This window comes from Propithecus coquereli, unplaced genomic scaffold (assembly GCF_000956105.1).
Source record: "Propithecus coquereli isolate 6110/MARCELLA unplaced genomic scaffold, Pcoq_1.0 Scaffold199, whole genome shotgun sequence".
Taxonomy (NCBI): domain Eukaryota; kingdom Metazoa; phylum Chordata; class Mammalia; order Primates; family Indriidae; genus Propithecus; species Propithecus coquereli.
Window position 1 is genome coordinate 2147838 of NW_012144855.1, and position 12563 is coordinate 2160400.

Here is a 12563-nt window from a genome sequence, read left to right on the forward strand (position 1 = left end):
ATTTCTTTCTATTTTTTAGTAGAGACGGGGTCTCGCTCTTGCTCAGGCTGGTCTCAAACTCCTGACCTTGAGCAGTCCACCCACCTCGGCCTCCCAGAGTGCTAGGATTACAGGCGCGAGCCACCACACCCGGCCCATACTTAATAATTCTTAATACAGAACATTTGATTATATCGTTTTTAATGACTGGAACTTCTTCAGAAAGTGTCGAATAGCTGTTGAAACATAACCACTCAAGATTTATTACTTGTATATACTCAAATTACTTGTATATAATAAAAGTATACAGGAATTTTGCACATTGGCTATGTTTCATTTTATACATTATTTTTAAGCCCTCATTTATAGGATATAAAACTTAGAAAAACATTCTCAACTAGTATTCTCCTCACATTTAAATGATTCAAACTACAAGTAATAGCTAAGCACAGTCATTACAATTAAAATGTAAGTTTCTAAAACTTTTTATTTTTCAATTGATACAAAAGTGATCTGGTTCATGCTATTAACTGCCTGGCAAACTTTAAAAAAACTTTTTTGTTAAAGCTCATTACAAGAAATTTTTCATGCTCTTTAAAAAACAAGATTCTGATATACATAATTAACCTAAATCAAAATTCACAATGGTGGCTGAAATCCTGTCAACTTTCAGCCCAATACAACAAATCTAGTTATTATGCGTAAGCAATTCAAAATTAAAGTTTAAAATGGAAATGTCAGTAAGTCATAACTACAACATATCACTACTGATGGCTTCTGCTGTACCAGGCACAGCAGATGTGCATAACTGATAGACTGCTGAGAAAACTAAAGTTATCTGAGCTATAAGTAAGGAATATATAATTATGAACATAGCAATGTCAGAGTATTAGGGCTGTTAAGTAAGATGCAATGTAAACACAACCAATTGTTCTCTCTGTAAGCTATCTACTGATTTATAAAGCTACAGTTTTATAATTCATTTAAAAGAAAATTTTTCTACACTGCTGCATGCAATAATTTCTTTGTACATTCTTGACTACAAGGCAATTTTCAAATCCTCTTGCACAGCTTGATATATCTCATTAGGATTTCTCCAGAAAACTTGTCATACTTTCAGCAGCCTTTAGTATTTCAGTAGTCTTGTGAAGCTCTCTAATAACTGATGATAATGCTTCTGGGTTAGTTCCTTGTTCACAGAGCTTTACACAAATTGACAAAGTTTCCACATCTAAGCCAGTATTCAAAATTCTTGAAATCTCAAGCAGAAAGTCCATCTGTGGTCTCCTTCGCCACGTTCAGATTCACCATTGCCCTCGGGTATTTTTTCCTTAAATTTATTAGGGTATTATTGCTGTATGAAGGTATCCAGCAAATGATGGAAACATGCCAAAATGCTACTTTACCAGTTAAAATGGCTGTTAAAATTTTATTTTTATTTCCTTCATTATATCTCATTTCTAGTTAGTGTAAAAATAGTGCATGTAGTGTAACCCATTACAAAGGGAGAAGGGAAAATTGAATAGGGCTGAGGTGTTGTGCAATCATCCATCACTTAATGACATTTCTGCGTTCTGAGAAATGCCTTTTAGATGATTATGTTGTGCAAGCATCATAGTGTGTACTTAACAAGAACCTATACAGCATGTTACCGTACAGCATGCTGTAGGCAATTGTAACACAATGGTAAGCATTTGTGTATCTAAACATCTAAATACAGAAAAGGTACAGTAAAAATCTGTTATCATCTCATTGGACCACTGTCATATATGGGTCCATTGTTGACCTTAAAGGTCATTATGTGGTGCATGACTGTTTATCTTGCTCCAGAAAGTTGATGATAGAGTTGGAGAGCTTCATGATAATATTTTCCTGGTAAACCAAATTGAGGAGGGTTCCAGAAGTTGTTAAGCATAATTTCATGTATGATGAATTGGAATAAAGGCACCAAATTACTTGTTACCAGGATATCATAAGTTGATATATTCACCAGCATTTCTCAGTCTAACATCAGAATATGGGTGGATGTGTTCTTCTACATAGTAACAACTGTCTTGACCCCACTTGATCCTCTCGTTCTACTTCAGAGCTAAACTTTGTGAAAAAGTTGTGTGTAGCTTGTCTTCTTCTTCTAGTTCTCTATGTATTCCAGTAGGGCTTCTGCCCCTATTACTCCACAAAAAGTACTTTTGTTAAAGAGACCAATTGTTCTTTATATTGCCAGATCACAGTCACTTCTCTGTCTTCCTCTCAGCAGTATTCAACCCACTTGACTAAGTAATGGTCATTGAAAAAACAGTTTTGTGCTTCTTAGTTAGCACCTCTTGGTTTTCCTCCTATATCACTGGCTGGTCCTTCTCAGTCTCCTTTGCTTGACTTCCCAAATGTAATAGAGAGCTCTAGAACTGGAATCTAGGCTATCTTCTCTAAGCTCCCTAAGTAATCTAACAATTTGCATGCCACTAACCTAAATTTGTAGGTCTAATCTTGGCCTGTTGGACTCTAGTTTATATATTTAACTACCAACTTGATGTCTTTATTTGGATGCCTTATATCTTCAGTTAAATTATTAATATTAATAAAAATATTTAATAAAATACCTTTAGATTTAAGTGCCTCAAAACTTAACTATTCAAGCCAAAAGCCTAGGAATCATCTTGAGATAGTGCCCCTTCCGTTAATTTCCATCGTCTCTTCATTCAGCAAGTCCTGTTGGCCCTGCCTCCAAAGTGCAGTATATCCTCTGTCTGGCCTTGTGGCTTTCATTGTTGCCAGCATTCCAAACCACAACCATCTCTTGGACAACATGTTTTCATCATTTACTCCCTCATCCATTCTTCATACTGTGGTCTGAATGATCTGTTAAAAATCATATTCCTCAGCTTAAAAGCCTTCCAAGGATTTTCAAGGTCTTACATTATCTGCCCTTGTCTGTCTCCAGCATCAACCATACTAGCTGCCTTTTCTTTCTCCAACAGGCCAAATCGGTCCCATCTTACGGACTTTGCCATTAATCCATTGGCTACTTACTTGGAGTGGTGTCTCATCATTTTGCTGTTTAGACAGTGTAAAGTAGCCATTAAGGTATAGTTAAGTGTTTATAGTACACTGTTGAGGTAAAAAGAGTGTAGCGGGAGGATAGATATATTGGCTTACATATGCATAAAATAACTGTAAGGAAGCCCGAGAATTTGATAACATCATTTACCTCCACGGAGGGGACTGAGTGACTGGGGAACTACAGTGGGAAGTAAACTTCGCTGTACAACCACCATTACCTTTTAAATTTTGAACCATGAAAAGGTGTTACCTATTAAAACTAGGTCAATTTCTTAAATATTAATACATATTACTGATCTTAATAGCTCTAACTACAGGGGGAAAATGTGAATCAAGACATGTTTAAGATGACAGGGTAAAAAAATAGTGGCCACTGTATCCCCAGTGCTAGCATGTAGAAGACATGTGATATATATTTGTTGATTGAACAAGTAAGCTTGTTAACTTACGAAGCAGCTTAGAATCATTTACTAATCTTTAACCTGAGTCGCAGAACTTTAAAAAAAGGAACAAAGATTCCCTAATTTCTTTTTCCCAAGGTTTTGGATTAACTTGGATCCTGAGATGATATTTGTTAAAATGCTATACCAGTAACCATTCTGCACCTAGCAAATGAGCAGTTGTGGTTTTTGCTTTGAATACACACACACACACACACACAGAAAGGGCAAGGTTACTAGGTACTAGGAGTAGAGTTTATAGCCCAGTGGTTGGAATATAAATTTGTGCAATTTTTTTTTGAAAATAGATTGCAGTATGATTGAAAAATCCTAAATTTTGCATATCCTTTGATCTGAAAATTTTTATTTATTAATGTTTAAGGAGATAGATTGTAGAAATATGTTTGCTTCAATGTGGTTTGAGGAAATTAAAAATTGGGAACAGGCCAGGTGCAGTGGCTAATGCCTGTAATCCTAGCACTCTGAGAGACCTAGGCAGGAGGATTGCTTGAGGCCAGGAGTTTGAGACTAGCCTGAGCAAGAGCAAGATCCCATCTCTACAAGAAAAAATAGAAAAATTAATCAGGCGTGGTAGTGCATGCCTGCAGTGCCAGCTACTTGGGAGGCTGAGTCAGGAGGATCACTTGAGCCCAGGACTTCGAGGTTGCAGTGAGCTATGATGACGCCATTGCACTCTAGCCAGGACAATAAAGTGAGACTCTTGTCTCAAGAGAATAAAATAAAAATAAGTTTGGAACGGTGTAAATGTCCAGTGATAGGGGAACTGTTAAAATAACATCACATTTTTTTATGCAGCGTAAGTTTTAAATGATTAAAAAAAAAAATCTGTCAAATGCCTAGTTTGGTTTCCTTCACACTTCAGTGTGAGTGAACTCTAGACAAACAGGACATAAAATTCCACATACACACAAACATCAAGGGATAAGATTGGAAGGAGCTATATCAAAGAGTATGAAAACTTATTTTGGAAAGTTTGTGGATGATTTTAACCTTTTTTTTTTTTTAAACAATTCTTTTCTCTATCTTTTACAATAGGTATTCCTAACAAACCAGCTATAAAAAATAATTTAATGGATTCAGAAATAAGAACATGAAATCTAATAGCTTACTGGAAGTTTCTCTAGCAGAATCTATACCTCTTCCACTGCTAATTCATTTATGTACAGTAATTCTAAAATATAACCATCCTGGAGAGGAATTCTAATTAGAATGGGATTTTTAATCCTTAATTTTTGCTGAAACATCCCCCTTAACCTCAAATCCTGTGTTTTGAAAATTCTTGGTTGGCTTTTGGTGATAGAGATGAGAAGCTTGTTGAAACAAACATTTTAAAACCATTTCAGATTTCTTAAGGTTTCACATTGCATTCCAAAGCTTACTTAAGTACTTATCTTTTCCTTTTTCCACAGATTCCTCCCGCTCCCCTCAATAGGGTCATTCACCTGTCATAAAAATGGTTTCTGAATGAATAGATACTATATAATTTCTAATGCTTTAAGATGAAATATATCATAGAGAGGTTAATCATTATAAAGAAAACTATAGTTACTGGTCATATTTATGGTACTGTATTGGTTGATAAACCCACCAGGTCAGTGTTATATACTGGTACCAAAGACTGTAGTCCATAGACCCACTAGCATAGCTGAATCTTTTTTTTTTTTTTTCTTTTTTCCAGAGAATGTTTGCCCGCCTGATGAGGCAACTTGGGTTGAGGCACTGCCTATGAACTTATTTAGTAGGTACAAAATCTCATCATTTCTGTTCTTTCTTCATTGAAGAATACTTTTAGAGTCCGGTTTCCAAAGGTCTACCAAAAAAGAATTATGGTTTTGTTTTAATTTTCTAGTTTGAGACATCACAGAGGCTTGAGGCTAGAGGGTTATCACCATACTGCTAGTATGCAATTGTTTGTTCTTATTAGGTCTTATTATGTAATGCTGTTACTTTTTCAGACTGTTGCAGAGATAGGAACATGGGGGAGAAACAGTCTGGATAACATGAAAGTGATGCCGGTGGCCAAGGGGAGGCGACTTGATTCTCTGGGAAGGGCTATAGCTGATCCATCCGTTGTCTAGGTAAGCCTGCCTTTGTCACAAGGACCTCATCTCATGATTTGCAAATTTTATTCAAAACTAGATCATGATTTCCATTTATCTTTATTTTGGGACTAGCATCATTTCCATTGTAAAATGAGTGATGTCCTTTTCAAACAATAATTTGTATAGTAAAATTTTAATGAATAATTGGATCGTCAACATGTGGATGTTAATATATTTGAGTTTTCTTGCCAAAGGAAAATATATTTACTTCAGTAGTAAATATATGAATGGTCTAGTATCTTATGTATAAGAGCCAAATAGATCCAGTCATGGTAGCCTGTGTCTGTAGGCCCACCTACTTGGGAGGCTGAGGCAGAAGAATCACTTGAGCTCAGGAGTTCAAGGCTATAGTGTAGTGAATAGCTATTGTACTCCAGCCTGGGGAACATAGTGACACCCTGTCTCTAAAAAAAAAAAAAAAAAAGAGCCAAATAAATACTGAGTGATGAGTTGAAAATGTGGACTAGACCCCAAAAGTGAGGCAAGTACCTCATTGAACATTATGAGGTGGTTCTGGAGACTAGGCCGGTGATTACAATCCAAATACATTTTCTCCTGCCAACCATTGTGTTCTACAACTCTAATGATTCAGTTTGTCTGAACAAGAGGCAAATGATATTTGTGTAGACTAGCAGGTGAAGTCACTTTCAACAATGAAAAGTTTTCTATTTCAAAAAAAGGCCTAATTCCATATCTATTAGAAAAGCAATTTGGTTGATGATGGATTTTATACACTTGTTTAATATATGAGGAAAAAACAGTAAGAAAAATTATTTAATGTTCCTATTTTCAGACAGTAAAGCTTAAATACCTGTAAGAAATGTTTTGGAAAAATTAATTCTTAGGTAAGTATAAAAGTTGTGATGAATCTTCTGCTAAAGAATCAAAGGTTAAACACCTACGAAGCTGCCAGTAAAAACATAATCAGGCCGGGTGTAGTGGCTCACGCGGGTAATCGCAGCACTTTGGGAAGCCAAGGCAAGAGGATCACCTGAGGCCAGGAGTTTGAGACCAGCCTAGGCAACATAGCAAGACCATGTATCCACAAAAAAATAAATTAGCCTGGCATGGTGGCGCGCATCTATAGTCCTAGTTATTTGAGAGGCTGAGGTAGGAGCATGGCTTGAGCCCAAGAAATCAAGGCTGCAGTGAGCTATGATTGCACCACTGCACTCCAGCCTGGGCAACAGAGCGAGACCATGTCTCTAAAGGGGAAAAAAAAAAAAACATAAAAATTAGTGAGAGTTTGCTGATATGACAAAGAACTTCAAAGAGATTCTCTTTCATTGAATGTGGTAAAAACACTTCTTTTTAAAAAGTATTCTAAATGCTGTAAGTTTTAAAAATTTATCAGAGCAGTGAGACTCTTGCAGATTGTTACATCTAATTCTAAATAATGGGTATAAGTTTGTGAAAGGCAGTTTTTCAAAATCCCTAATCTGGACTCTATTATACAGATTTGAGTATGAGCACAGTTGAAGAGGATTCTGACACAGTAACAGTAGAAACTGTGAACTCTGTGACTTTGACTCAGGACACGGAAGGGAACCTCATTCTTCATTGCCCTCAGAATGGTAGGAGAACTTGCTGACATATACTTGTGACTCTGGTTTTCTGAATTCCATGTCACTTTTGATTCCTGTTGTGCAGATAAGGGAATTAGGTGCCTATGAATTTAGGCTAGCACATGAAAAGGTTATCTCTTTGGAGCATTAATTAATCTTAATTTATATTTTTTATTTTTATATTTTTAAAATATACTTTTTAATTTACCATAAATTTTAGTCTTTATCAATCTCATTGCTATTTTGTAAATAGGATCTGTTGGGCCTCCAAAGATTATGATGGAGTAACTATAATACACTATTTCCTTTATACCATTTGGTATAGAGTTTATTTATAAAAAGCAGTATATCTGGTACATTAGAAAATGTAGAAGAAGTCGTATCAATGCAAATAGACATTATTGTGTTAGAACCTGTGTTAGAGAATTTTACACAACTATTTGAGTAAGATTTAATACGATCATCTGTAATGAATTAAGATACAACAGCCTTGAAGGCTGGTGATTCTGTCTCTCCCTACTTGTTATTTATATTATTTAGTTATTTTGCTTATAAGTTTATATTTATTCAACCTAGGTTCTGTCTCTCTTTTCACTCTGTACATAATCCCTGGGTTATTTAATTCAAATTCATGGTTTTAACTAGTACCTGCCTATTACAATGACTCAAACTTCTATCTTTATTCTGAATTCTCTGTGCTTCTTTTAGGCACCTTAAGTTCCACATCCCAAACAGTTCTTCATGCACTTTCTAAACTTCATTCTTTTTTTCTTTCCCAGTTAATTTCATTACTTAGTGCCCCAGATTATATGTGCATGGTTAGGAATAAATTCCTTCTCTCGTCTCCCACATTCATTCCATCATGAAGACTTGTTGGTAGTAGTATTATGTTTCTTGAATCCATTCCTTCCTCTGTTTCAAGTCCACTTTCTTAGTTCAGATTTTCATTTCTCATCAGGGTAGCTCTAATAGCTTTTTAACCTGTCTCCCACCTATAATTCATCTTTCAAACTGTTGATGAAATTGTTCGTGATACACAGTAGCATAAAGCTTCCCATGTTTTCTAGAATATAGTACAAGTTCTTTCATTTGGCACATAGGCCTCCCATCATTTCAGCTTTCCTCTTATCCTCACCTCTAGCCACATTTCATATACCTATGTTCCAGCAGTTCACACTATTTTTATTTTCCTAACATATCTTAAGTTTTCCATGCCTCCATGTCACTGCACAAATTGCTTCTACTACCAGAAGGAATAGTAATTTTCCCCTGGTTTCCTTTTCTCTTTCAAGTTTAAGACTCCTCCAGGAAACCTTCAAAAGTTGGATACTGTCCTAGGCATAGAGAAAGCAATGTCCTTTTGAGTCCTGTTTGTACAACTAGGTTTAGTTAAATGAGCAAATGGGTAAAAAGATTGTTTTAATGGATAAGAAAATTTTAGGGTCATTACTAATTAGATTTTTGTTTTTTCCTCATTGGTTTGAAATTTTTGAGATTTTTGTTTGTTTGTTTCTTCCATTAGAAGTGGATGAAGTAGACTCAGAAGATAGTACTGAACCTCCGCATAAAAGGCTTTGTTTGTCCTCTGAGGATGATCAGAGTATTGATGATTCTACTCCTTGCATATCAGTTGTTGCACTTCCACGTAAGTCACTATGTATTAAGAATATAGAGTTCCCTTTTGAAATCAAATTTTAGCTTGCAAGGGATTCATTTGGCATTTCTAGGTAGATTTGGACTCATTGCTTTTCTCCTCATTTAGTCAAAAAACCTCTTTTTAACTAACACTTAGTATTTATTATGTGTCAGGCATATCTCTAAATGCTTTTACATTATTGCCTAGCTTAATCTTCTCAACCTTTTTTAAAATTATTTCCTCACAAGGAGCCTTTTTAGACATTTTTTCCTGATTATGCTCTTCCTCCGTGATAAATACAGTATAGCCACAAAGATACATACTGTATGTTTTAAATGCACTGTACATACGTCCTTGCTTTGTTCATAAAGACCATAAAATGTTTTTACAACTACTGCCTTCCCAAGAACCATATTTGCCCTCATCGAGAAAGCATGCTCTATAAAAGGTACTATCATTATTATCCCTATTTTATAAATGAGGAAACTGAGGCAGTGAGAGGTATAATAACTTGTCTAAGATCACATCTGGGATTCTGGTTTCTGTGGTACATACCCTTAACCCCAGTGCTATAGTGCCTCTTACACTATATGATTACATGAAAGTTAGATAAAAGCCTAGTTTATTCTCATTAAGAAAGTTCTTAACATGTTTATATTCCAAGATCATTTAGAATAGATTAGATTCAACAGGAGGTATATTTCATGTGGAATACTGTTGGCAAAAGACTACTACATACCAGTTGCAACGTTAGGTTATATTTCTGATTTGCTTGGCAAAGAATATGGAAACTTGTTTAAGATTGGTGACCCCCTTGAAGCCAGAGTATGTCTTAGTCCATGGCAGTGGGGATGGGGCACGTGACTATTGGTAGCACTCCTAGCACAAAGGAGAGTTTTGCCGTATCTGAGAACTTTCATTTTGTACTCAGCATCAGGCAAAAACACATCTTCATCCAATGAAAAAAACAAGACTACATTTTCGGCATGGAAAATTAATGTTAACAAATAGATATGTACTCTATATTTTGAGTTAATGGCTTGTTAAATTGAACAGAAAAGAAACCATTTTATTTCAGTTTGCTGTGAGACTTTAGCAAAAAGCAGTGTTAATATTGCTTCTAGTTGTGGCGTATGTGAATAGAATATTTCTATTTAAAGATTCTTTTCCTTCTTGATTCTTATGTTTTTTAGATATTTTCTAATTTGACTGTCATGTTGTGATTCAGTTTTAAAACTTGATTGGCTTATCTGTACAGATGTAATTCTATATGGACTTTTCCTTAACTAGAATTTTTGACTGGTTATTTTGATACAAATTGGTTCATTCCTTTGCTTAAAGTAGAGTGCCTGGTTCATGTTTGTAGGTTCAAACTGCACTTGGTATTTTGTTCTGTTTTATGGTGTTAAACTGAATCCTTTACAGCCTCATTCACTTAGCTAAGATAATATAGATATGTTGACATGAAAACACACAAGCTGCTTGATGTTAATGTTAGGTCATAACATCATCACATATGAAGACATTCTGGACCTAATATTTAGTAATAAGACTGATAAAATTTATCTGGTCTTTAAAAATCCTCTCAGCATCCAGCCTCAACTCTCATGTTACTCATTCTAGCTCACTAACCACTTCTTTTTGCAGTCATCTACCACTACCTTTACCCCATCCTCTAATCATAGTTATAACTATGTGGTGATTGCAATATTCGTTTAGATGATTCTTTCAATGCTTTAGCCTCTTATTCCTTTTGTTCTGTGTTTATTACTCTATTTACCTCTCTTGCTGTTACCCATTACTGTCCATCTGTGATCTATTTCAGACTTGCTGTTTTTTTGCCACTTCTATCTTTCCAGCTCATTTCCTCTAGTACTCTTTAATTCCTGCCATCTTTTGTCTCACTGATACCCATGGATCTTACCACTTTTTCATTGTTCCTTCTTCGCTTGTATCCTTTCTTTCCTCCTTACCCTGTTTCACTTTCACGGTTAATCATTATAGACACTGTATTATATTTACCTTCAAGTCCTTTTTCCTTCTCTAATTTCGTTGTTCTTTGGTGAAACCATAACCCTGTCTAAATCTGTCTTCGCCTATTTGTATCTATACCAGTGCAGGTAGCTAGTTGAAAAGGATTAGAGAAAAATGACACAAGCAAGCTGAATAGTCTCGCTTTAAATTCCTGATCATGGGCTCATAATGCTGCCTACCAGTAGCCCCATAATTCTCTAGTGTTTTTTTCTCCCACTCTGAGAGGACATTTCATATGTCCTGAAATCCCTCCAATACTACCTCCACGTTTTTACTCTGAACTGATAACCTTGCTTTCTATTTCACTGAGAAAAGTAAAGTAACCAGAAAATAATCTGTACAAATTCCCACTACCACAAATACATACTCGCCTGCATCTATGTCCATATATTCTATGTATCCTAGCTAAGGCCTGCCCCTCTGTTTACTAGATTTCCTCCCCTTTGCCTATTCAAGCACATTGTTCCAGTAATTATTTCCTCTCTTCTGAATCTTCAATTTTTCATTCTCTACTGGATCATTCCTATCACTATTACAAACATACTGTTATTATTTTTTTTTTTTAAATAAAAAGTCCCTTTAGCTCACTTTTGGCTCCTATTCAATTTCTCTCCTTGCCTTTAGATCAAAATACCATGAAAATTGCCCATACTTGCCTTCATTTCTTCTCCCATTTTTCTTAAACCCACTCTAATCAGGCTTTTACCCCTTAGCCAAAATTGTTTTTCCCAGGTCTCCAGAGACCTTCTTATTGCTAAATCCAGTGGTCCTTTTTTTTTTTTTTTGACTTTATCTGTCAGGAACTTTTGAAAATGTTTATTACTCCCTCCTCCTTGAAACATTTGTCACTTGGCTTCTAGGAAACACATCTCTGGTTTTCATTGTATTTTTCTGTTCATTCCTTCTTAGTTTCTTATGCTAACTCGTTCATGTCACCTGAACCTGTAAATGTAGAGCACCCCAAGACTCAGTCCTTAGACTGATTTTACTGTTTTTACTCACTTTCTAGGTGATCTCAATTCATGGTTGTAAATACTATCTAATGATAACTCTCCGATTTACTCCAGCCCAGACTTCTCCTCTTAAATTCCAGATGTTTAGTAGGTATCTCAAACTAATGTGTTTAAAACTGAGCTCCTGAAACCTCCTAAATCCTTAATTTTGCTTCTTTTAACAGCCTTCCCCATCTCATTAATAGCAGATCCATTATTCTAGTCATTCAGATTTTTTTTAAAAAATTAATGTTATCCATGGCTCTTCAATTTCTCCCATCTCTGGTTTTCCTGCAAATCATATTGGCTCTACCATCAAAATACATTCACAATTTGAACCACTAACTACTCTTCACTTGCGTTTACCCTAGTCCAAGCCACTGACCTGTCTTATTTGGATTATTGCATTAGCCTCTTAACTGATCTCACTCCAGCCCTTGCTGCCCATCCAACTGTTTTCTCCATAGCAGCCAGAGTGATCCTATTAAAATAAAAGTCAGATTATTATCACTCCTCTATTCAAAATCTTTTAATGATTTCCCACCAAAGTCTTTACAGTGGCCTGTAAGGCCCCACATAATCTCCTACTGTTCTTATTCAGTTTGCTCTAGCCACACTGGCCTCCTTGCTATTCCCATGAACACTTCATACGTGCTCCATCTGAGAGCCTTTGCACTTAGCTGTCCTTGGAATATTCTTCCTTAAGATACCTGCAAGACCAGCTTCCTTCCTCA

At 35.7% G+C, this 12563-nt stretch overlaps 1 protein-coding gene across 1 annotated transcript in view; it reads left to right on the forward strand.

The window, feature by feature from the left end:
• Positions 1 to 5319: 5319 nt before the first annotated feature.
• The window catches only part of DMTF1 (cyclin D binding myb-like transcription factor 1), a 33351-nt gene continuing 26107 nt past the window's right edge, over positions 5320 to 12563 (forward strand). The window contains exons 1-3 of the mRNA XM_012643508.1: positions 5320 to 5578; positions 7060 to 7176; positions 8690 to 8812. Of these exons, the coding sequence (XP_012498962.1) occupies positions 7068 to 7176; positions 8690 to 8812 (232 nt within the window). The 5' untranslated portion in view covers positions 5320 to 5578; positions 7060 to 7067. The remainder of the gene's footprint in view (positions 5579 to 7059; positions 7177 to 8689; positions 8813 to 12563) is intronic.